The sequence below is a fragment of the Alosa pseudoharengus genome, unplaced genomic scaffold (assembly GCF_046254945.1).
Source record: "Alosa pseudoharengus isolate Yale_2024_CS ecotype anadromous, Long Island Sound unplaced genomic scaffold, YU_APseudo_1.1 YU_APseudo_1.1_scf_9, whole genome shotgun sequence".
Lineage (NCBI taxonomy): Eukaryota > Metazoa > Chordata > Actinopteri > Clupeiformes > Clupeidae > Alosa > Alosa pseudoharengus.
Genome location: NW_027468881.1, coordinates 41,003,194 through 41,027,756, shown reverse-complemented (window position 1 = coordinate 41,027,756; position 24,563 = coordinate 41,003,194). Strand labels below are relative to the sequence as shown.

The window sequence follows — 24,563 nt, the reverse complement described above, 5'->3', positions numbered from 1 at the left end:
CCGCTTGTGGGTTAAGATGCAAGATGATTATCATGTCTGACCTCAACAATAAAGACTCCCTGTATGCAGTTTGCTTGCATAAAATGATTACGCGGATTTTGCAACAACACGCCAACAAACACGGGTATGTAGTGACCACTCAAAATAAAAGTATGTCCAATAAACTGACGCTTCGAATAGCCCAGGCTACTTTGGACTTGAGACTTTGACTAAACAAACGACAATTCCGACTGCAAGGTCCCAAATTGAAACGAGCGATAGGCTAATGCCACATAGCTAGACAACAACAAGTGGCAGACTGAGCGACGTCACTTATGCTAAAGACTGTTTTTGAGTCACATCGTTGCAAATTTCAAACAATGATGCATCATTCCACAAAATGGTTTGTCTTCAGTATTAGGAAGTTATTCAGTACGCTTAATACACATTTAGCCTTAACTCAAAACAGTTGTTAGGCTTATGTCATTCTGATCTGTAGAAATGTCACATGCAGCCATGCCTAAATTTATTACACATGTGTTAGAGGCCACATTAATTATAGGCTAATATATTATAATATTCAGTATTCATTATTGAATGCTTAGCTGGAATGATGTTTCCCTACAGTATCATCCTATTTTAACCCTTAGAACCCTAAGCTGTTTTTAGGGCATTTTCACATTAATTTCATGTATTAGTACTAGCATTGATTTTATTTTGAAAGAATTAAAATATAAAAAGCTTATTATAGAAATTCTTATATTTATATCTCACCACAGCAAGGTCATAGCTTTACATCAGGGGTGTCCAAACTTTTTTACTCAAGGGCCACATTGGGTTTTGAAAATTGGCCGCGGGCCAAACAACAAAAAAATAATGTGTATAATGTTTTGTATAATTTAAATGACAAAGTAATTTTGTTGTAGAAAATTAATTTCTTAAGAAATACTGTTCATTTGATGTTGTTTAATTCATTTATAAATGGTGCACTGTCACTTTAAGACTCTTTTGCCAACTCCACTAGCCAATGGCTAGTGCTGTGCCTATGGCTCACAGTTTATAAATGGTTAGTAGTGGGAACAACTGTTGCCATCGCGATTTCCTTTTAAAAGTTTCTTATAAAAAGGAGATATCAATTATCAACAATAACAAGCCAGCTGGAAGCTGTCGCATTCTCTCCCTCTTGTGCACGCTCAAATGCGTTCCCAATTAAATGGAGTAGCATAACGTAGTTAGATCTGCTGCAATGGAGATACTATGCATCTCAATGTAACAAGCTGTTTTGACATTGACATGGTAAACGCTCTCTAAGAAGAGTGTAAAGCCGTTTGTAGTAGCCTAAAGTTAATCACAACGTTGTCTAGGCCCTGTGCTGGAAAAAAATAGCGAGGGGCCTATGATAACCTAATTAATTAAATGCACGGCAGGCTTGATTAAAGTGTGTGGCGGGCTGGATCTATGATAAACTAATAAATGCTCGGCGGGCCGGATCTATGATAAACTAATAAATGCTCGGCGGGCCGGATTAAAATGCGTGGCGGGCCGCAGTTGGCCCGCGGGCCGTAGTTTGGACACCCCTGCTCTACATGCATTTCATGCGTGTGTAGAGCAGACTATCCTGAATTGGGCAATATAATTGCCATGTTGGAGGGATACTCTGGGGCTGAGCAATTTACAGAAATATGTGGTGTGTGATTTACGGAAATAAATGGCATTTTTTATTTAGTGATTTATTTAGTGACCTTTATTTAGTGATTTATTTAGTGACCTTTCTGCGCTCCATATCTGTGACACGAACTGATCTGACCTGACTTGACCCGAGTTTGCGTGTTAGCCTGCATGCGCCTATGGTGTCTGCACTCATAATGATTCTCAACTTTTTACTGCATTGCCATGAACAAAGTAAAGGCAACAAAGGTGTTTCTATGTTGAACAAATTAGGATGCAATGTGAGCCTTGAATTGGATGCCATTCAGGAATTTGCTAGGATCTCAAAACCAGATTATGAACATACTTTGCCATAGAGAAACACATGATAGCATTGGATTATAAACATGCTTTGCCACAAAAACAGACAGAAACGTGGGGCAAGTCCAGCTATATGAAGTTGACAGAAGAAGAAAGAAAAAGAAGAAGAAGTGAAATTATTTTGCTGTCACTTCGTCTGTTTTATAACCCAGAAGGATGTACTTGGTATCAAATGATAGCTCTGTGGCATATCTATCACGGGTCCGTGAGTAATTCAAACGAGAGTAATGGGTGTGCAGCGTTGGTTTGTGTACATGATGTTATTATTTTGCAGTCACTTCGTCTGTTTTCATAAGCCAGAAGGATCGATATACATGATACCAAGGCAAGAATTGCGATACTTCTTCGATACTTTCTTAAAAATGTATTTGATTTGGGGGCCCCAACCACCTTGACGTCATCAGTAATATTGAATATGAGGCGGTGGTAGTGTAGTGGTTAAGGAGCTGGGCTGGCGTGCAGTAGCCTGAAAGTTGTCGGTTCAATTCCCGGCTTCCACCGTTGTGCCCTTGAGCAAGGCACTTAACCCCAAGTTGCTCCGGGGACAATGTGATCCCTTGTAATATAGCTGACATATGTAAGTCACTTTGGTCAAGAAGTGTCTGCTAAATGTAATGTAATGTAATGTAATGAATATACTGAAGTGGGATCATTCACAACAGTGGCCATCCTAGATTCTGCTTGACTCTCTCCACACACACAAACACACACTGAAAATGATGGCTTATGTGATGTTTCTATTTCATATATTTTTTAATTCATATAGAATGTATTTAGTTAATAATGTATAGTAATTACTAGTAGCTAAACATATTTAGTATGCTTCATATTGATTTTTAAACTATTACACTTAGGCATATCTTTAATGTGGTGTATAGGTCTAATTGAGTGCACATTGGTGATGTGTAGGTGTAATTGAGTGCCTGTCACTTTAAGAAAAACGTGAGAGTAATTAGCCTTCTGCCGGACGGTTTTAGGCTAGTGAATAAAAGTTGCGCATAGTGCGTTTTGGTGAGCATTACTGGCTGACGTCACCTGAGCTAGCAGGATAGTTACCAAGGAGCTCTCTCCAGATGTAAAAGTTTGCCATGGTTGCGTAGCCTATTTGCGTAAGCGCAAAGTGGTTCTCTCTCTCTCTCTCTCTCTGTGTGTGTGTGTCTGCATGAGGCTATGTTCAATTCAACTCGGTAGTTGATCCGTCCGGTCAATAGCACCGCATTCACGCCACTTCATGATTAGATTAACGTCATCAGACAGGCTGTAAAAGTGTATGCGGGAATTTCTCGCATTATGATGGCTAGAGTTGCGCAATACCCGCAATCCCGCAGTGAAATTTAGGCCCTGCTGTGGGCATGTAATTGGGCTACGGGTTTTCTTCAGGAATGGCATGTTTGAACGGGCACTGCACTAGTAATAACTAGATGTACCGCAGAGCGGTACAAAATATGACCGCCGCCCAGTCCAGCACATTTTTCCCACAAAAATAAATCACGCTGAAAGGCCTATGATTCTAACTGTCTCACTAAATTGCATTATCCACACGTACTCAATTCTCACTGATATCTGCTAGACAACAAGTACCAAAACATGATTAGTTCATAGATTTCACATGTAAAATTCATTTTATACAACCCCACCTCCATCTTGCCTGTTCATAATTCTGAGAAATTCTTGAATTGTGTGCATGTGTGCATGTTCATGTTTATGTTGTGTGTGTGTGTGTGTGTGTGTGTGTGTGCGTGTGCGTGCGTATGTGCCTGTGCAAGCGTACATATGTCTACTGTGTGAGTATGTGTCATACGTATGATTACTGTGAATGTATGTGTGTGTGTGTGTATCTGTTTGTGCACATGTGTGTACATGAAATGGGTTAACATGACCCCTGGAGGCAAACATACGGAAAAAAATGGTCATCCTAGTCCCTACAGTTCTCAAGATATTCACAGAGAACTGTGTCTGCCCTACCCTCCTTTCGGGGGTCCAGTCCAGCGGGGGGGCTACAGATCAAAACGAAAAACGACGGTTCCATGCTATCCATGTGGGGTTACATGCCCACCAAGTTTTGTGTACCCCGGTCTTTCAGTGTCCCGGGAATCATTGTTGGTGTACGTCACTAAATGTACACATAAATTATTTTATTGTAAGGCCCCCCATGAACGAAAGTACACAAAACTTGGCATGCATTCGGAGGGTGTCATAATGATCCTACACTTTTAATTTCGTGCAGTTTTGACCTTGTCAGCCAGAGATATTGTGATGAAAACACCTAATATTTTGCTTTTTAATTTTTAACTAGGTGGCGCTATACATGAAATAAGTGGTAATGGGATGGGTTGACATGCCCCGTTAAGACCAACATGCATAAAAAAGGTGGACCTCCTAGGCCCTACGGTTCTCGAGATATTCACAGAAAACTGTCTCCGGCCACCTACAGGCCAGTTGGTGTATAATTTATTGTGTGGCCCCCCATGAACGGAATTCCACAAAATTTGGCGTGCATACAGAGGGTGTCATAATGATCATACACTTCCAATTCCGTGCAGTTTTGACTATGTTAGGTCACAGATACCTTCAATTACAACACCTCATTTTTACTTTTTTGTGTTTAACTAGGTGGCGCTATACATGAAATGAGTGGTTATGGAATGGGTTGACATGGCCCCTTGAGATCAACATACAAAAAAAAAATGGTCCTCCTAAACCTTACGGTTCTCGAGATATTCACAGAAAACTGTGTCTGCCCTACCCTCCTTTCGGGGGGTCCAGTCCAGCGGGGGGGCTACGAAAAACGATGGTTCCATGCTATCCATGTGGGGTTACATGCCCACCAAGTTTCGTGTACCCCGGTCTTTCAGTGTCCCGGGACTCATTGACGGAAATTTGGGCATGCGAAAAAAAAAAAGAAAAAAAAAAAGAAAAAAATCTGACTAAACCTATATGACCACCGCTTCGCTGCGCGGCGGTCATTATAATAATAACAATAACAATGATAACAATAATGCCATGTCAATGGTACAGTACTGACCTTGTGGCGATTTTAAAGACTTCTGATGCACATGCAGCTGGAACACACATCACACCTCAGTGTTAGTTTTGCATTTCTCCATACACCACATCTGCAAGTGAAATTAACCCCTGAGCATTCACATACTCCAACCACACACACAGGGCATTCACACACTCCAACCACACACACACACACGCAGGGCATTCACACACTCCAACCACACACGGAGCAGGGCATTCACACACTCCAACCACACACACACACACACGCAGGGCATTCACACACTCCAACCACACACGGAGCAGGCCATTCACACACTCCAACCACACACACACACGCAGGGCATTCACAAACTCCAACCACACACGGAGCTGAGCATTCACACTCTCCAACCACACACACACACACGCAGGGCATTCACAAACTCCAACCACACACACACACGCAGGGCATTCACACACTCCAACCACACACGGAGCTGAGCATTCACACAGCCCAACCACACACGCCTGACATAACACTCTTGTGCTTACCTGCTATTACTGCATTTGTGGACGCAACAGCAGGGATAATCCTCTTGACAACACCTAAAACAAGAAACCGGGCTTTACGTTTCGCCCAGAAGAATAGGAAATTGCATTTGACCATTGCAGCTACTCTTAATGTCGTGTGAAGGAAATTAATGGTTTAGGGGGGAAAAGTTTGGAGACACTTAAACATTTCCATTCCACTCCATGACAGACAGAATACCAGCTGAGATCATTTGCATTGTTTTTTTAATCAGGGCAGCAGTTTTCAGATTACATTATGTGCTTCCATAATTGCAAAAGGGATCTCCAAAGTTTTCTCAGTTAGCCTTTTGAAATGATATCAGATTAGTAAACAGAATGTGCCTTTGGAACATTGGATGAATGGTTGCTGACAATGGGCAATGTAGATATTGCATTAAAGGTCAGCCATTTCTTTTTATAACAGTCACACTAACTCAAAATATGAAAGAAGCACCCAAAATCACCCTAGAACATTTTTTGGAAGACTTTATAAATACCTGACAGGAAAAGTATATCAAATTATTGTATTGGCCTACAATTAAGCTATAATCACAGAAATGTGAGTGAGTATGAGTATGAGTATGAGAGTGTGTGTGTGTGTGTGTGTGTGTGTGTGTGTGTGTGTGTGTGTGAGTGAGTGAGAGAGAGTAGGCCACCCACCCTGTGTGTGTGTGTGTGTGTGTGTGTGTGTGTGTGTGTGTGTGAGAGTAAGCGTCCACCCTGTGTGTGTGTGTGTGTGTGTGTGTGTGTGTGTGTGTGTGTGTGTGTGTGTGTGTGTGTGTGTGTGTGTAGGTGTGTGTGTGTGTGTGTGTGTGTGTGTGTGTGTGTGTGTGTGTATGTGTGTGTGTGTGTGTGAGAGAGATTAAGTGCCCACCCTGTGTGAGGCGATAAGTAACTCCAGTAATGCTGAACTCCGCTGCCCTCTCCTGGGCCTTCTGGAACACCCACTGGATGTGTTCTGGGTTATCACCGTCCAACACTACGCCATCTGGAGGAGGGAGGACAAAACAGCAACGTCCAGCAAACATCAGAGCTGTGAGGCTTATGAGAATGTAGGACAGACAGGGAAGATCAATAAACTGATCAGGGCTCTACACTAACATTTTTTTTCAGGAGCACTTGTGCGCCCAAGTTAAAAAATTTAGGAGCACAGACAAAAATTTGGGAGCACAGTCAGTTCTGTACTTAACTTACACATAATCTAACATTATACTGCAGCTAACAGTTAAACATGCCAGTGCACCAATTGCGAATATTAAGAATGACTGACAACATTTAGGCTACAGGAAACAGGATTTTAAAGACCAGTGCCTACTTTTTTTTCAGTCTGTTCTGTTTTCTTACATTTTGTTAATGTAAAATAATATAATACATTGCCATATTTGAATTTAGCCTGTATATCCAGTATCCTGCCAAATGTAGGCTAATTTATTTATTTGTGAATCCATCTATAGCTAATCCAAATATGCCCATGGTGACCTATCTGACTGCATACTGCCTAATAGACTACTACTACTAAAACAGTCCATTTTCTCTTCCACAAAACCCAACATAGGCTAATCAAGGATATATGTTTTATACTTTTAGTTTTTATTTGAAATATCTGCATTGATGGGGGCAGTAGGCAAACGTTAGGCCTACTGTCGTTTTGCACTTCAGCTTGTATTCGGTGTAAAAACATACATGCGTGGAAGCCTGGAGTTGTCAGTAGCGTTCTACCTTTGAATAAAATGGGAGTATTACGGGAGGCTACTTTTGTGCCGGTTCGCTACAGCTATATTTTGCATATTGCAGCCAATACGTCAACTGGGCTAAAAGGCATGTTAGGTTACCTTTCCTTCTCTCACTGCATTCTCAGAATCTCATCCTGTTCCTCCTATATCCAATTAATTCGGTGGATAGAAGAACTCATTTCTTCAATCTTTGCATCTTGGCTAGCTAGTCTAACTTTCCGATTTTTCTGCGCGCTCTTGGATTTGATTGGAACGCGAAACTGCTAACGTTGATGGGAGGTGTAGTTTTTATGCTGCATTCGCGACGTGATTCTATGGTTTGCACCAGTAATGTTTCTCGAAGTTGCGGTGTATTTTGTAGACAAACATTGACATGGTTAGAAGTAATTCGCACCAGTGCGCCTAAATATTTTTTTGCACTCGCACGGCATCATTTTTACTCGCATGTGCGAGTGAAATGGGCGCACTGTAGAGCCACACAAACAAACAAACAAACAAATAGATTTCTAACACAGAGGCCCTTGTTAGCGGTCTCATCCCTTAACCAGCAGCAGGTATGATTGTGGGAATGTGTCGGGGGCAGCATTACCTCCAAAGGGCCTTTCACGGGGCCACTGCAGCATGCGGGCGTACTCTACGCAGTGCTCAGGTAATCGCGGCATGGACGCAATGGTGCACATGGGGAAATGAATCTGTCAATCAAGAGAGTAAGAACTCTATTAATTAACAAACAAACAATCAGTACCATCCACAGCAATGCTCAGATACAGAGAAACAGTTCTGTTCTGGGTCACCCTCCAGATGCTGAACCGTTCGGAATATTTCCAAAGATAAATCGGTTCAGAGCTCGCACCCAAAAATAATAGTTTTTTCCTGTGAACCGAAATGGGTTTCTTTCGACAAATTAGTTAAGGACACTACACCCTCTGTTGATGCATTGCAGGTTCCGTTCAGAACTGGTGGAAATGCGGGCTGGTTCACTAGATTCAAAGAATTCTGAACAAAACCGCTTCAAGAATCAACATTTTGAACTACCAAATAAAAACCAGTTCAGAACGTGGCTCTTTGGCTCAGAACTGGAGTCAGAAAATCGTTTTTCCTGCAAACCAGAGTGGGCATGACATTCTATCATTCAGAGAAGCAGACTAAAAGCACAAGTTTTCTCTACCTATCAACTGTTACCATTACTACACAAAACTAGCATTTCACGACTGGCGTTATGTAGCATTACGCAGCTAATAAAGTCTGTAGCAACTTGGTTCCTTCAAAACTGGTGGGAATGCGGGCTTGTTCTAGATAGCACCAAGATTAAAACAATTCTGAACGGAACAGCGTCAACACTGAATATGAATGTGACATGAGACATGTGTTCATGAGATTTTATCCAGCATGAAACGCTAATGGGCAGATATCAGTGCTCATCAGATCATCAGGTGAAAAAGAAGTTTGGGAATTTCATCACTGTTGTGGAGGTGGCCCACAGAGCACCTGGCTCAGAGATCACTTTGCAAAACTAGGGCTGCACAATTAATAAAAAAATTCGAAATTTTAACTAATGCAATTAGCTAATTGCAAAGGTTGCAATCAATTGTGCAGCTCGCAATTCTGTTCCAATGGTTAATCTGGTCATATCTCTGTTCCAGTGGTTAATCTGGTCATATCTCTGTTCCAGTAGTTAATCTGGTCTAGGGTTGCAAAATTCTACCCTGCACAGGCGTCAATCCCATGCACACAGCAATCAGCATAGGCTACTAGACATAAAGGAAACCTATGATGCATTCATGTGCATGGGCAAAATAAATTTCCAGTGAAAATGTCATCTCATGTGGGAATAACTGGTGTGAAACTGGGGGAAGTTTGGAAACAGAGTTGCCCAATTATGGGCTTGTCGTCACTTTTGTCCTCATTCAAATGGGTGTACGTCATTTTGCATAAACTGTAATGGGACGATTAATCTGTCTGATTAAGCTTGACAATTTATATATAATTTACATAATCTATAAGGTTGGGTTGGGGTGGTATGTTGTGTCATTATTTGTTTTACCATTTTCTGGGATTCTAACTGAACAAACTGATTGTCAGTCAATGTTCCAACCAATTGGATTTTGTTGTTGAGTGGCGTGGTGTATCTTGGGCAGTTCAGTGGTTTCAGTGTTGCTAGCTTAGCACGCTAGTAAACCATAGGCAGATTCCCGCTAGCATGTTAGCTATCTTTGTATGCTAAGCTAAACGAAAATACGAACAAACAAATCATATTGCTTATTACGAAACAAAATTTATATATAAATTTCTGGAAACTTACCGGAAACTTTCCATGGAAAGTTAAGCTGGGGAATTTTGGAAATATTCCAATTTGGAAACTTTCATGGAATTAAAGGAAATTATGGGAATTAATGGGAATTTACGGGAATTAACTGGGAGTTTTTGGTAATTCCTACTGTTCCCGTAAATTCCCATTAATTCCCATAATTTCCTTTAATTCCATGAAAGTTTCCAATTTTGAATATTTCCAAAATTCCCCACCTTAACTTTCCATGGAAAGTTTCCGGTAAGTTTCCGGAAATTTACCAGAAATTTTCCGCCCCTTTGCAACCCTAATCTGGTCATATCTCTGTTCCAGTGGTTAATCTGACCATATCTCTGTTCCAGTGGTTAATCTGACCATATGTCTGTTCCAGTGGTTAATCTGACCATATCTCTGTTCCAGGGTTAATCTGGTCATATCTCTGTTCCAGTGGTTAATCTGGTCATATCTCTTTTATTTTTATATTCAAGTCATCTATCCTCAGTGTCTAACAGAGAGTAAAGCTGTGCTTCTCATGCACTAGGCATGCTCACCAATCAGAAGTGGCCCAACTTAAAAGTGAAATTTGCAATATTGAACTAAAGCTTGACTATATCTACATCACTAATAAAATCACAATATCGGTCATAAAAATAGGATATTTTCCCCAAATGGTGCAGACATAACGCAAGCTCACCTGAGGGGGGTAAAGCTCCAGGGTGCAGACATAACGCAAGCTCACCTGAGGGGGGTAAAGCTCCAGGGTGCAGACATAACGCAAGCTCACCTGAAGGGGGTAAAGCTCCAGGGTGCAGACATAACGCAAACTCACCTGGGGGGGGTAAAGCTCCAGGGTGCAGTCGATGCAGGCGTTCATGCCAGGGAGGATGACCCGGGCGCTGCCCTTAAAGCCCTCCGTCCCTCCATCGATGAGCGGGACGATCGAGCTGGGGTCCAACACCCCATCCTCATACGTCAAGAGCGACAGCTGGGTGAAGAGAACATCAGAGATGCATCACATCCACCAATCACAACCCAGCTGGGTGAAGAGAACATCAGAGATGCATCACATCCACCAATCACAACCCAGCTGGGTGAAGAGAACATCAGAGATGCATCACATCCACCAATCACAACCCCATTTGGAACTGAGTGCTTAAAGGGACAACTTTTTGATTGCAATGTTGCTGGGCAGTGTTCCTCATTTTTCTTTTCTGGAGAACTTTAATCATCAGTAGGCAAATCATCATGATCATCCAATCAGAATAAATGGAACTGGTTATGTGGTTGCCCAGCAACATTACCCCCCCCATGTCCCCCCATGTATCATCACCTTGTGAAGTAGACATTTAGACATATAGAGGAGTAAGCACACTTTAGACATATAGAGCAGACTTTAGACATATAGAGGAGTAAGCACGCTTTAGACATATAGAGTAGACTTTAGACATTTAGAGGAGTAAGCACAATTTAGACATATAGAGCAGACTTTAGACATTTAGAGGAGTACACTTTAGATGTAATAACCCTACGTTTCCACGTACCAGCATGCCATTCATCCACCTTCTGGCAATTATGGAATCCAACCCGCAGACGATGATGTGGAATTCTGCAGAACAGATGAAACCATATGGCAGATTAGTACTTGATAAACTGGGGAAAGTCTCCAGTAAGCTCTGAGTACGGAAGCAAAACGAATGGCACGCAAAAGCAGCAAGCTGCAACTTACGTCTGTAAAAAGATTCATCGAAGTCCTGGATTTTCTGAAAGTGCCTAAATATGTTAAGTCAACGACTATACAGGACAGGATATCAGCCAAACAAACACAGCTGCACACGTTATTCCTGACAGCACTGCAAGTGCTAATTCAAAGCCAAGGATACGGGACCACGTCACATCCAGGGACCCGGCTGTTGATGAAGTCGGCCGCCACCTCTGCCTTGGGCCGGCCCACATCCTTGGGCCTTTCGGAACACAAAGCAGTGGCTGTTATTAGCAATAATACACTTCAATCAAAAAATGAATCAAAAGAAGTGTGCACATTGCAAGCAACGTTAGAGCCGTCTGAAGCAACGTTAGAGCCGTCTGAAGAAGAGTGTTATGTCTGATGCAACGTTAGAGCCGTCTGAAGCAACGTTAGAGCCGTCTGAAGCAACGGTACAGCAGTCTGAAGAAGAGTGTTATGTCTGAAGCAACATTAGAGCCGTCTGAAGAAGAATGTTATGTCTGAAGCAACGTTAGAGCCGTCTGAAGCAACGTTAGAGCCATCTGAAGAAGAGTGTTATGTCTGAAGCAACGTTAGAGCCGTCTGAAGAAGAATGTAAAGCTCGAAACATCACCGTTTTGGGAATCTCATCACAATTGCATTGAAAAGGGGGCTACAGTGTGCAGACTTCTATATACTGTTTCAATAATGCACCTACACATCCTATGGCATCCTCCATGCGATAATGCACCTATGCATCCTATGGCATCCTCCATGCGATAATGCACCTATGCATCCTATGCCATCCTCCATGCGATAATGCACCTATGCATCCTCCATACCATACTGCGCTTCAGTTTTGCAATAATGCACCTACATGTATGCATCCTATAGCATCCTCCATGCGATAATGCACCTATGCATCCTACATGCGATACTGCGATTCAGTTTTGCACTTGGATGCAACAACAGGAAGTCATGACTGACTAACATACTTTGCAAATCTATGAAAATAGTCTCACCTGAAGAGGAACTGTCTGTTGAGATTGGAGACATCAATTGTGTCCATGTCCACTACATGGATATTACGAAATCCAGAGAGGGCCTACAGTCAAAACAATGTCGGCGCATTATTTAGATGATATTTAAAATAAAAGATATTTTAAATAAAGGATATATTTTAGATAGAGGATATTTAAAGGATTTAGATAGAGAATATTTAAAGGATATATTTTAGATAGAGGATATTTTGCACAAACAATAAAAAATACTATGCACAAATCAGGAAAAAAAAGGGATTTTTCCCAGAAGAGGTGAAAAAAAAAAAACAGTTTAGTTCACAAAAATAAATAATAGCTTCTAGTTTTCCAAAACAAGATCACTCCTCAGAACACCACGCCCGCTGATGTGACGACACCAGACCAGGAGGCCAGGGAACGTTCTTCCTACAGACGCAGGTCTTGTTATAACCTCTCTGTACACTTTCAAAGTTTACAATACTTCAGCTTGTCTGTAGAAACCCTCACCACACTACCACAGAAATTAAATTATATTTTGAGCATTTTTTGTGGTATAAAATAGGGACATGGCATCTTGCATCACTGTAAGCCCATTCAGTGATAATGCAAATAAACGGTCTTGCTCAAAACGCTACCAATTAACGTAATTTTGCTCTCAATCAAAAGTGTGAAGTTGTTAACTACCCTATGTAAATAGACCCTCGGTTGTTTTTACTCTGGATTTACACTTTAAAAGCAGTAGTTCCTGATACTTCTGTGGGTTTGGTGCATGGTTTGTGTGAGTCTATGATTATTATATGACAGCAAAAAATAGTTGGTCATGAAAATGTACACAGGTCTGAGATATTAAAAATGGAACATTACGTTAAATGTATTTTTTAAAAGTTAGTTTGTTCTCATTATTATGGTAATGCTATTAGAATCAGATCAGATCTTTACCAGATCTTTGAGAAGCTCACAGCCAAGTCCTCCTGCTCCAATCACCAGAATCTTGCATGTCTCCAGCAGAAACGGAAGAGTCTAGATTAAACACATTAAACACATACAATAGAGTGGATTAAACACATCAAACACATACAATAGAGTGGATTAAACACATTAAACACATACAATAGAGTGAATTAAACACAAACACATACAATAGACATACAATAGAGTGGATTAAACATATCAAACACATACAATAGAGTGGATTAAACACATTAAACACATACAATAGAGTGGATTAAACACATCAAACACATACAATAGAGTGGATTAAACACATTAAACACATACAATAGAGTGGATTAATGGATACAACATGTTTAGCTGGTATTCCAAATAGGTGCACAGTGTAACTCAGTAGTGGGTTCAGTAGGTGTACAGCATGCATAACTCAGGACTGGGTTCAGTAGGTGTACAGCATGCATAACTCAGTACTGGGCTAATTAGGTGTACAGCATGCATAACTCAGTACTGGGCTAATTAGGTGCACAGCATGCATAACTCAGTACTGGGTTCATTAGGTGTACAGCATGCATAACTCAGGACTGGGCTAATTAGGTGCACAGCATGCATAACTCAGTACTGGGCTAATTAGGTGCACAGCATGCATAACTCTACAGTCTAACTCAGTACCGGGTTCATACCTCAGTGCTGGGTTCAAAGTCCGGGTGGGTAAAGGGACCAGGTCTCTCCAGGAACTTCTTCACATGGGTCCAGCGTCCTTCCCAGTCACAGCCTGCGTTCCCTTCATCTACGGCCATTCTGTCCAGAACACAAACACATTAGTCCATCTGTTGAACAACGAATGTCCTCTAGCCTAATTAAACCTGTAACGTATCAAAAATAAGTTACGATTTTAAACCTTAAAGATAGATAGATAGATAGATAGATAGATAGATACTTTATTGATCCCCAAGGGGAAATTCAATTTAATTCAATTACCTTTCACCAGAAAACTTGATGCACTTGATCGAGCTACTACTTTATGTAGTTTGTCTAAACATTTAAGAGAAAGAATCTTTAGCCAAGTGTGTCCAGGATTCAAAGTCGATTTCTACTTGATTTATCAATAAACATCTAGAGTCATAAGGGCAGTGATCATTGCTCTAATTATTATTGCAAGTAAATAAGTGTTGCTCGTGAAATATACCAAACAAATTCCGTTGCCCATCAGAATGTATGGTAGTGACAGCCCCACGAACAGTATGGGCCTGCAGTGTACGGTACTGGAGGTGTACAGCCCAACTAAACAAGCTTGTCATGTGTTCTCAGACAGGGGCAGATACATTAAGGGTTCAGGGTGCCAGACGAGGCAAGACTTTTATTGTATCCGGCAAATGTAGGCAAGACATAGGTAGATTTTATTATTTAAACTTTAATTTTAATGCAGAGTATACCCACAAGTACCAATGGGGTTTCTCTACAAGCTAGCTCGCACTCGAACTAGCTAGCCCTGATTATGTGCCCTACGTCAGTCAGAAAGCTATCATTAAAAGGTGAAGTATTCTCGTATCGGCAAACTCATAAGCTGCCACGAACAAACTGTACTGTCTGATTTGGCTGCCACAGAGTGTTCATCTGAAAAGGCCATTTACACTGATGAGTGAATTTTCACCACACTCCCTGCGCTGTGTAACTTATTCCTCAAACCTGAAGCCAGCTTTTAGCATTTCATCACTAACTTCTCAGTCTGCTCCTCTATTCGCCTTCTTTTCTTCTCCCTAAAGAGAAACGTTAAAAACAGTTTAAGCCAGGATGGTATTCCATAATGTAATAGTTGAACAGCAATTCAAATTTGCGATTTAATGTACTAAACTCATTCAACGGTACTCACGGCTCTTCCCCATCCGCCATACTTTCACAGTTCCATGCCTTCCCAGAATGCCTCACTGCGTCCAGATCAGCTGCAAAACGAGTCCTTCGTTTGGTTACTGGTGTAAAATGCAGATACAACTGAACTGGACTCAGTATAATGCCTCTGGTTAGCCTATCAACAAAACCATAACCTCCTACTCCATGTAAAGACGCTCTTGAGAACGATCCCGTTTGTGGTTGGAAATAGACACTTTCCATGCTGTTTTAGGTCACAGGCCTGTAATATGACAGATTAGAGAAATTACCCCCATTTATGCATATTCAGGGCGAAAGTAAGGGCAGCGGAGTTTGTTTATGTGCTCAGCACCGCCTCCTGTGGAGTAGGCCAAGCCTACATAGAATTATGGCTGCATGAAAGTGTCGTATTTTCTATATAATATAATGTGATGTAATATAATATAACCAAATGAATCCCATATTTAATGAAGAACATATTAAAGTAAGACAACACTATAACACGGGCTGAGCAACATTCAAGGCAAAGTCACATAGCTACTGCAAATCAGCTGGACATTATTTTGACTTGAGGAGTCATGTAAAATGTTGGGATGTCGACACCGGATGATAAAAGACTGCAAACTCACAGAATCAAGTTGACAGGTGGCCATGCGCTCGCGCGAGAGTGCATCCAGAGAATGTCTAATAAGGGGAGAATTGCCACTCTCGGAAAACTTCCGGTTTCTGAACTGGTTGCAGTTCCTTCTGTGGTTCCACATGAGGGCGCTCGTCCACGAGTGCAGAATGAATGGAGGTCTATGGAGCTGTACCCCTCAAAATCCACTTTTCTCTGGATATAATTTTTTTTCAAGTAATTTGAGTATTGTATTCGAAAGGGGAGGCAAAGAAAATACACTTGGTTGAGTATTATATTTTTTTAAAGTCACTTAATTGTTCTAAAAAGCCTTTCAAATGTGTCAATGACATCATTCATTAGCACAATGCTAGCGTGTTATGTGCAACAACGACCCAACCTGTAAGAAATCAAAAGGACATAAGTACTCGTTCATTCAACTTTTGACCTATAACCCATGTTGAAGCTATACAAACTACAATCAAATCTGAGATTTGTCAACGACAATCAGATGAAAGAGACAAATTTAGCCGTCTAGCTCCATTGACTCCCATTCATTCTGTACTCATGGCGATCGCCCCCAGTGGAACTCTGGTGGAACTGCATCCAAAATTCGGTACAATGGGACTTAATACGGAGTGGCAAGGCTCTCCGTAGACGGGCTCTGGTGCATCTTAAAGTGTGACGTTGCTGCGCCATCTGATCTGACATTCGCCCAGCAGCAGCGATGGCAGGGATGGAGGTTGCACCGTTTAGACCATGGGATGATTTTTTCCCTGGAACAGACCGATTTGCCAAACCAGACTTTGGAGATTTGGCCAAATGGAATAACAGGATCATCAGCAACTTGTTATACTACCAAACAAATTATCTGGTGGTGGCCATTGTGGTTGCTCTTATAGTGGGGTAAGTGTCATCTGCCAGGAAGTAGCAAGGCCAGAGCTACGTTGCTACAGGGACGAGTTTTATTTTACATGGGATAACTCATCTACCATAATAGTATTAATATAGTATTAGTAGCACGAATTCAGTGACTTGCCTATTTACAAAAGTTGAGGTGCTGGCAAATGGCATATTGCAACCAGGCTAAACTGGGATAATTTACGCCATTTGCAGTGCGAACCCCACCGCTAAATCAATCCTAGTTTTTGTTTTATCTAAATACATGCGAGATGCTGTTTTGTGCTTGGTTTGGGCGTAGAATCGCCCCTGATTACGAGATGGGCAATATCCTACCGATGTCTGTGTTGTTGGATACAAATAGACTATTTTGCATGTTTGTTGACAGTTGCTACATACACCTCCCACCCCCACACCACACCACCACTGTCTGTTATGAAAACGTTTCCAAGTCTGTCTTATTATTTTTGTAATCGAGGTATTACAATGATTGCAAATATATACAGAATTATTGTGAAGAAGGGCGTGTATCTAGTAGGCTAGCCTCGGCTATTCATTTTTGAAATGGAAAAAAACTAAAACTGACTCATACTGTGCATTGTCTCCATTTGCAGGAAAAGCAAACTCTCTCATAGTTATCATGGGCAGGATAGGGTGTGACCCGCCTGGCCTTTCTGCTCTCTCGGCACCGGCACGTGTAGCTACTTATTTCAGACTCGTGCCTTTTTTGAGTCAGTGTTTCCATCAAGTTCTGTGTAAGGAATCAGTCTGTGTGGACGGTGCCGTTATGTTGATATCGCTTTCTGAAGTTGTGTATTATAGCCACAAGGTGGGGTTGTTGTACTTAGACGTTGTACTTTGTTGAAGCTACCTTCCTGTAGTTGTAGTAGGCTCTAGTGTATTGCACTGTTGTTCACACACTTTTTTCCCTTTTCTGGTGACAGGTTCCTGAACCCCATTGGCATGTTTCTGGGGGGAGGTGTGGTCACATTGGTCTTCATGGGCTCTGTTTGGGCCGGAGAGAACCAGGCTATGATCAAGAACTTCAAGAAGAAGAACCCCATGCTGTTTGTCATCGCTGTGATGGCGGTCAGCTACTTTGTGCTGTCTCTGTGCGGAGGAGTCCTGGTGTTCATCTTTGGCATCACTTTCCCCCTGCTCCGTAAGTTATTTCCCCTGCTCCGTAAGTTATTTCCCCTGCTCCATATGTTACTTTCCACTGGGCTGTGAGTGCCCACATTCCACACCTGACCTGACCGCCACAACACCCGCGGCTCATTTATGTTAACCCTTAAAGGTGTACGATGGGAATGTTGGAAAATGAACGTTCTAAAGGATATCTGGGTTCAATGAATACAACATAGAATTTTAGAACCTTGAATTGTTGTGGCACGTAATCTTATGTCAGAATGTTCAAAAACCCCACACCTTTAAGGGTTAAACAGGGTGGGAGGGAGCTGGACGGGGTGGGGACGTCACATAAAGATGGAATAACTGGGCAGTGACTCAGTGTGCCCGCAGACGGAGTCATCGTCCAGTGTTGACCCGTCTCCATGGAGCCCGAGCAGTAGAGAGATCAGAGCTGCCGTGCTCCGCCTGCATAGAGCACAGCTGCTGTCATCAAGCATTTATAGTCCCCTCGTCCCACAGGCCCTCTCCCCACAGAGTCTCCCCACAGAGTCTCCCCACTACTCTACTCTACTCTACTCTACTCTACTCTACTCATCTCTACTCTACTCTACTCATCTCTACTCTACTCTACTCTACTCTACTCTACTCTACTCATCTCTACTCTACTCTACTCTACTCTACTCTACTCTACTCTACTCATCTCTACTCTACTCATCTCTACTCTACTCTACTCTACTCTACTCATCTCTACTCTACTCTACTCTACTCTACTCATCTCTACTCTACTCATCTCTACTCTACTCTACTCTACTCTACTCATCTCTACTCTACTCATCTCTACTCTACTCTACTCATCTCTACTCTACTCTACTCTATTCTACTCTACTCTATTCTACTCATCTCTACTCTACTCTACTCTACTCTACTCTACTCTACTCTACTCATCTCTACTCTACTCATCTCTACTCTACTCTACTCTACTCTACTCTACTCTACTCATCTCTACTCTACTCTACTCTACTCTACTCTACTCTACTCTACTCATCTCTACTCTACTCTACTCTACTCTACTCTACTCTACTCTACTCTACTCTACTCTCTATTCTACTCTACTCATCTCTACTCTACTCTACTCTACTCTACTCTACTCATCTCTACTCTACTCTACTCTACTCTACTCTACTCTACTCATCTCTACTCTACTCTACTCTACTCTACTCATCTCTACTCTCTATTCTACTCTACTCATCTCTACTCTACTCTACTCTACTCTACTCTACTCCTCTCTACTCTCTATTCTACTCTACTCTACTCTACTCTACTCATCTCTACTCTACTCTACTCTACTCTACTCTACTCTACTCTCTATTCTACTCTACTCATCTCTACTCTACTCTACTCTACTCTACTCTACTCTACTCATCTCTACTCTACTCTACTCTACTCATCTCTACTCTACTCTACTCTACTCTACTCCTCTCTACTCTCTATTCTACTCTACTCTACTCATCTCTACTCTACTCTACTCTACTCTACTCCTCTCTACTCTCTATTCTACTCTACTCTGCTCTACTCCTCTCTACTCTCTATTCTACTCTACTCTACTCTACTCTACTCATCTCTACTCTACTCTACTCTACTCTACTCATCTCTACTCTACTCTACTCTACTCTACTCTACTCTACTCTACTCCTCTCTACTCTACTCTACTCCTCTCTACTCATCTCTACTCATCTCTACTCTCTATTCTACTCTACTCTACTCTACTCATCTCTACTCTACTCTACTCTACTCTACTCTACTCCTCTCTACTCTCTATTCTACTCTACTCTACTCTACTCATCTCTACTCTACTCTACTCTACTCTACTCCTCTCTACTCTCTATTCTACTCTACTCTACTCATCTCTACTCATCTCTACTCTACTCTACTCTACTCTACTCTACTCATCTCTACTCTACTCTACTCTACTCTACTCTACTCCTCTCTACTCTCTATTCTACTCTACTCTACTCTACTCTACTCTACTCTACTCTACTCTACTCTACTCATCTCTACTCTACTCTACTCATCTCTACTCCTCTCTACTCTACTCTACTCATCTCTACTCTACTCTACTCTACTCTACTCATCTCTACTCTACTCATCTCTACTCTACTCTACTCTACTCTACTCATCTCTACTCTACTCTACTCTACTCTACTCTACTCCTCTCTACTCTCTATTCTACTCTACTCTACTCTACTCTACTCTACTCAACTCCTCTCTACTCTACTCTACTCATCTCTACTCTACTCTACTCATCTCTACTCCTCTCTACTCTACTCTACTCATCTCTACTCTACTCTACTCTACTCTACTCATCTCTACTCTACTCATCTCTACTCTACTCTACTCTACTCTACTCATCTCTACTCTACTCTACTCTACTCTACTCCTCTCTACTCTACTCTACTCATCTCTACTCTACTCTACTCATCTCTACTCCTCTCTACTCTCTATTCTACTCTACTCTACTCTACTCTACTCTACTCATCTCTACTCTACTCTACTCATCTCTACTCCTCTCTACTCTCTATTCTACTCTACTCTACTCTACTCTACTCATCTCTACTCTACTCTACTCTACTCTACTCCTCTCTACTCTCTATTCTACTCTACTCTACTCTACTCTACTCTACTCTACTCATCTCTACTCTACTCTACTCTACTCTACTCCTCTCTACTCTCTATTCTACTCTACTCTACTCTACTCTACTCATCTCTACTCTACTCTACTCTACTCTACTCCTCTCTACTCTCTATTCTACTCTACTCTACTCTACTCTACTCTACTCATCTCTACTCTACTCTACTCTACTCTACTCCTCTCTACTCTCTATTCTACTCTACTCTACTCATCTCTACTCATCTCTACTCTACTCATCTCTACTCTACTCCTCTCTACTCTCTATTCTACTCATCTCTACTCATCTCTACTCTACTCATCTCTACTCATCTCTACTCTACTCTACTCCTCTCTACTCTCTATTCTACTCTACTCTACTCTACTCTACTCATCTCTACTCTACTCTACTCTACTCTACTCCTCTCTACTCTCTATTCTACTCTACTCTACTCTACTCATCTCTACTCTACTCTACTCTACTCCTCTCTACTCTCTATTCTACTCTACTCTACTCATCTCTATTCTACTCTACTCTACTCTACTCTACTCCTCTCTACTCTCTATTCTACTCTACTCTACTCATCTCTATTCTACTCTACTCTACTCATCTCTACTCTACTCATCTCTACTCTACTCTCTACTCTACTCTACTCTACTCATCTCTACTCTACTCATCTCTACTCTACTGTACTCTCTAATCTACTCTACTCTACTCTCTACTCTCTACTCTACTCATCTCTACTCTACTCTACTCATCTCTACTCTACTCTACTCTACTCATCTCTATTCTACTCTACTCTACTCTACTCTACTCTCTATTCTACTCTATTGTACTCTACTCTATTCTACTCTACTCTACTCTACTCTACTCCCACACACCACACACAGCGGCACACTCACTACACCACTGTGGGCCCAGAGTCACTACACAGATTCACTACACAGACTCACTACACCACTGTGGGCCAGGTGGTCATGTGTCCCCATCATACCACTGAATTCTGTGTGTACTGGGATACATGTTGATGTATCCCAGTTGGTTCAGATAGTGCTGCAGTCCCCCTCTAGAGCCACACACCACTATCCTGCAGGGACTTCCTCTGAAGGTCTTTGATTTTTCCCTCCTCCAGTGATCCTGATTCACGCCTCATTGCGGCTGAGAAACATGAAGAACAGACTGGAGAACAAGATGGAGGGCGTGGGCATGAAGAGGACCCCCATGGGCGTGATCCTGGACCTGCTCGACCAGCAGGAGGAGAAGATCAACAAGATCCAGGACTTCATCGAGAGCAAGCTGAAGGACTGAGCGGCGCGGCATGGCGAGGTCGACCGCGTCCGCACGGCTACGCTTCCCTAACCTGTGGTCACTCTCACCAACGTCTGTGGTGTCATACTCCTGTGCATTTTATCGGACTCAAATCAGTGTTTAACAAAAAGATGCAGCTGTAAATATCAACTTATTTAGCTTCAGCCAAAATTGGGCCTCTTGGCTCCATAGATGTCCAGTTGGTTACTCTGTAGATGTCCAGTTGGTTACTCTGTAGATGACCAGTTGGTTACTCTGTAGATGTTTAATCACCAAAGGTTTGAGAGACACAGAAGTTCCAACTTGTGGGTCATAACGAATCACTCCGTCTGTGTCCAGATGTGCGTGCAGTCTGTTCAGAAGTGGCAGGTAGCATTGCATCCCCTTTGTGTTTGCTTGTTTTTGTCTTGTCTTGGCCCATCTTGTTTGGAGGATTAAACAGCGTGATGTGTTGGGGTTGCTATAGCTATGAGATATCTTGTTGAAGAGTTGAGCTTTATTGAAGTTTATTTGAGTTTGAGTTTGTTTGAGTTTGTTTTTCTCCCTAGTCTAGATTATTCATCGACTGTTCATTCACTTGCTATGACATGTTTATAGTTGTGATATGATTGCTTGATATAGATAGATAGATAGATAGATAGAGATAATAAAGATACTTTATTGATCCCCAGGGGAAATTCAAGAATATATAAAGAATGATATAGCACATTATTAGACAAATTTGTGGTTTAAGTTATTAAGAAACATGGCTTTTATGAGGAAGTTAATATTATTTTTGTTAAAGGAACCATATGTAAGAAATGTATTTCAATTAATCATAAAATGGCCCTGATATGTCACTAGACATTAAGAAATCATGTTCATTTCAAATACTTATTCAATTCAATTCAAAGCACTTTATTTGTCCCCAAGGAGCAATTTAAAAGGGCACATTACAGTAGCTTATTCAATGATTCAAGGGACAAGGGACACAATCAACAACATAACCAGCACGCATACTATATGATCAACCAGCACACATATTTCACAGGCACACTGGACAATCACACAATACACACCACATACCATCATTCATCACAAAGCATGAATATCACTGACAACAGTAGTATGGTCAGGATATTGCCATTTAAAAAGTGAAGTTGCAGCCCTCAACTGATGTTGATGTTGTGTTTTGTCATGTCATGTTGTGTTTTGGCCTGATGCACCACCCACCACCTCTCTACTAATCACAAAGTCAGTAGTGTTTCGCCATCCGGGTTGGCAACCTCGAGTGAGAGGGAGGGGATACACCACTCTATAGTAATTTGAAAGTGATTGCAGTACCAGTTTTGGCCACAATCTTACATATGGTTCCTTTAAATATAGTTTTATTTTATAAAGATCATTTGTGTAATTTGATTTATATTTCAATGGATATGAGACCAACATGTTTGCATGTGAGAATGTATGTGAGCAGTCTAGAATGCTCTGGCCTAGTGGTCAGGCCTCCTTTAGAATGCAGGAGGGCAGTCTAGAATGCTCTGCCCTAGTGGTCAGGCCTCCTTTAGAATGCAGGAGGGCAGTCTAGAATGCTCTGGCCTAGTGGTCAGGCCTCCTTTGGAATGCAGGAGGGCAGTCTAGAATGCTCTGCCCTAGTGGTCAGGCCTCCTTTAGAATGCAGGAGGGCAGTCTAGAATGCTCTGGCCTAGTGGTCAGGCCTCCTTTAGAATGCAGGAGGGCAGACTGCCATTCTGTGCTCCACTTGATCGCAGGGCTACCTCAAAAAACATTCCCTTTTTCCCCAACATTGTTACAAATCAAATCTTTTTTTTTACGCATTTGTTATTAATATGGTTTTCAAGCACATCGTGTTTAATTTACTTTACTCAAGCTATGTGTTTATTTACTTTACTTAGGTATTTACTTTATTCATGCACTATGGGTTGTGTTATGCTCCTGCGTAATGAGAAGCAATAATTAACACTTTCTTTTTATGGTCATAGGGAATCGGTCCCAGGTGGACGTTCTCATATCATAGCAATGCAAAAACTGGAAAAGGAATGGCGGCTGGCTTTACTACTGGACTGTGTCAATAGCTTTCCCCCGTAACAATCAGGTTTTGTGGTCCCCATTACCCTTTACCCTTTTCTTTCACAGCTCTGTCTCAAGCATGCAAATGGAATGTGCTGAATGACAAGCAACACGTACTCCTGTGTGTGTAGCGTACAGTCGGCACGGTAACCAGTCATGTGTGTGTGTTCACATGCCAACCTTGCGTCATCATGTGTGTGTGTTCACATGTGCTGCTGCAGAGCATGACCACTTTGGAATTAAACATTTTGTCTGTTCATTCCCTGTTTCAGTTCCGTTGAAATTCTGTGATTCAGATGATTCCGATTCTTTGGAAAACTACATACTACCAGGACTATATGACTTGAGAGTGTTAGAAAGTATCACTGTTATCCAGCTACAGTACTTAGATAAATCAGTCCTTCCAAGCACACCAAGGAAGATCATGTTCTCCACTGTGTCCGAGTGGTTAGGAGAGGATTACACGATAGAAGTGTTTTGTGGGCAGAACGCTCTGGGGCCAGTGTGCTGCGAGGAGCTCGTATGATGGGACTGTTTTCATTTCTACACAGCGGGAGGTAGCAATAATGTAGAGGTGCAACTGGAGGGAAGTCACTGTACTCAATAAAACCCAATACAATGGAAATGAATGTTTGCTGAACAGGAGACGTGAAATGAGTTTGGGTAATGAATCATTCTCGTGACTATAACGGTCTAAACTAGAGTTCACTTTATTACAACAGGATATTAAATGCATTATAAAACAAACA

At 41.7% G+C, this 24,563-nt stretch overlaps 2 protein-coding genes across 5 annotated transcripts in view; one reads left to right on the top strand and one right to left on the bottom strand.

Annotated features, from left to right (window-relative positions):
- LOC143115454 (NEDD8-activating enzyme E1 catalytic subunit-like) overlaps window positions 1-15,439 on the bottom strand; it is a 28,495-nt gene extending 13,056 nt beyond the window's left edge. The window contains exons 1-14 of one of the 4 annotated variants that reach the window (XM_076277513.1): window positions 15,128-15,438; window positions 14,944-15,014; window positions 14,236-14,289; window positions 13,938-14,055; window positions 13,246-13,326; window positions 12,310-12,392; window positions 11,466-11,546; window positions 11,312-11,355; window positions 11,127-11,191; window positions 10,415-10,570; window positions 7,888-7,990; window positions 6,440-6,553; window positions 5,548-5,601; window positions 5,033-5,069 (exon numbers count right to left, since the gene is read on the bottom strand). In XM_076277513.1, coding sequence (XP_076133628.1) covers window positions 5,033-5,069; window positions 5,548-5,601; window positions 6,440-6,553; window positions 7,888-7,990; window positions 10,415-10,570; window positions 11,127-11,191; window positions 11,312-11,355; window positions 11,466-11,546; window positions 12,310-12,392; window positions 13,246-13,326; window positions 13,938-14,054 — 935 coding nt within the window. In that variant the 5' untranslated portion in view covers window position 14,055; window positions 14,236-14,289; window positions 14,944-15,014; window positions 15,128-15,438. Of the gene's footprint in view, window positions 1-5,032; window positions 5,070-5,547; window positions 5,602-6,439; window positions 6,554-7,887; window positions 7,991-10,414; window positions 10,571-11,126; window positions 11,192-11,311; window positions 11,356-11,465; window positions 11,547-12,309; window positions 12,393-13,245; window positions 13,327-13,937; window positions 14,056-14,235; window positions 14,290-14,943; window positions 15,015-15,127 lie in introns of all 4 variants that reach the window. The other 3 variants (XM_076277512.1, XM_076277511.1, XM_076277510.1) reach the window with 3 other exon arrangements.
- A 1,002-nt stretch (window positions 15,440-16,441) lies between these two features.
- Window positions 16,442-24,073, top strand: LOC143115455 (PRA1 family protein 3-like). The gene is made up of 3 exons (XM_076277514.1): window positions 16,442-16,645; window positions 17,584-17,801; window positions 21,569-24,073. The coding sequence occupies exons 1-3, from the start codon at window positions 16,467-16,469 to the stop codon at window positions 21,742-21,744; spliced, it is 573 nt and encodes a 190-aa protein (XP_076133629.1). The 5' UTR covers window positions 16,442-16,466; the 3' UTR covers window positions 21,745-24,073.
- Window positions 24,074-24,563: the final 490 nt, after the last annotated feature.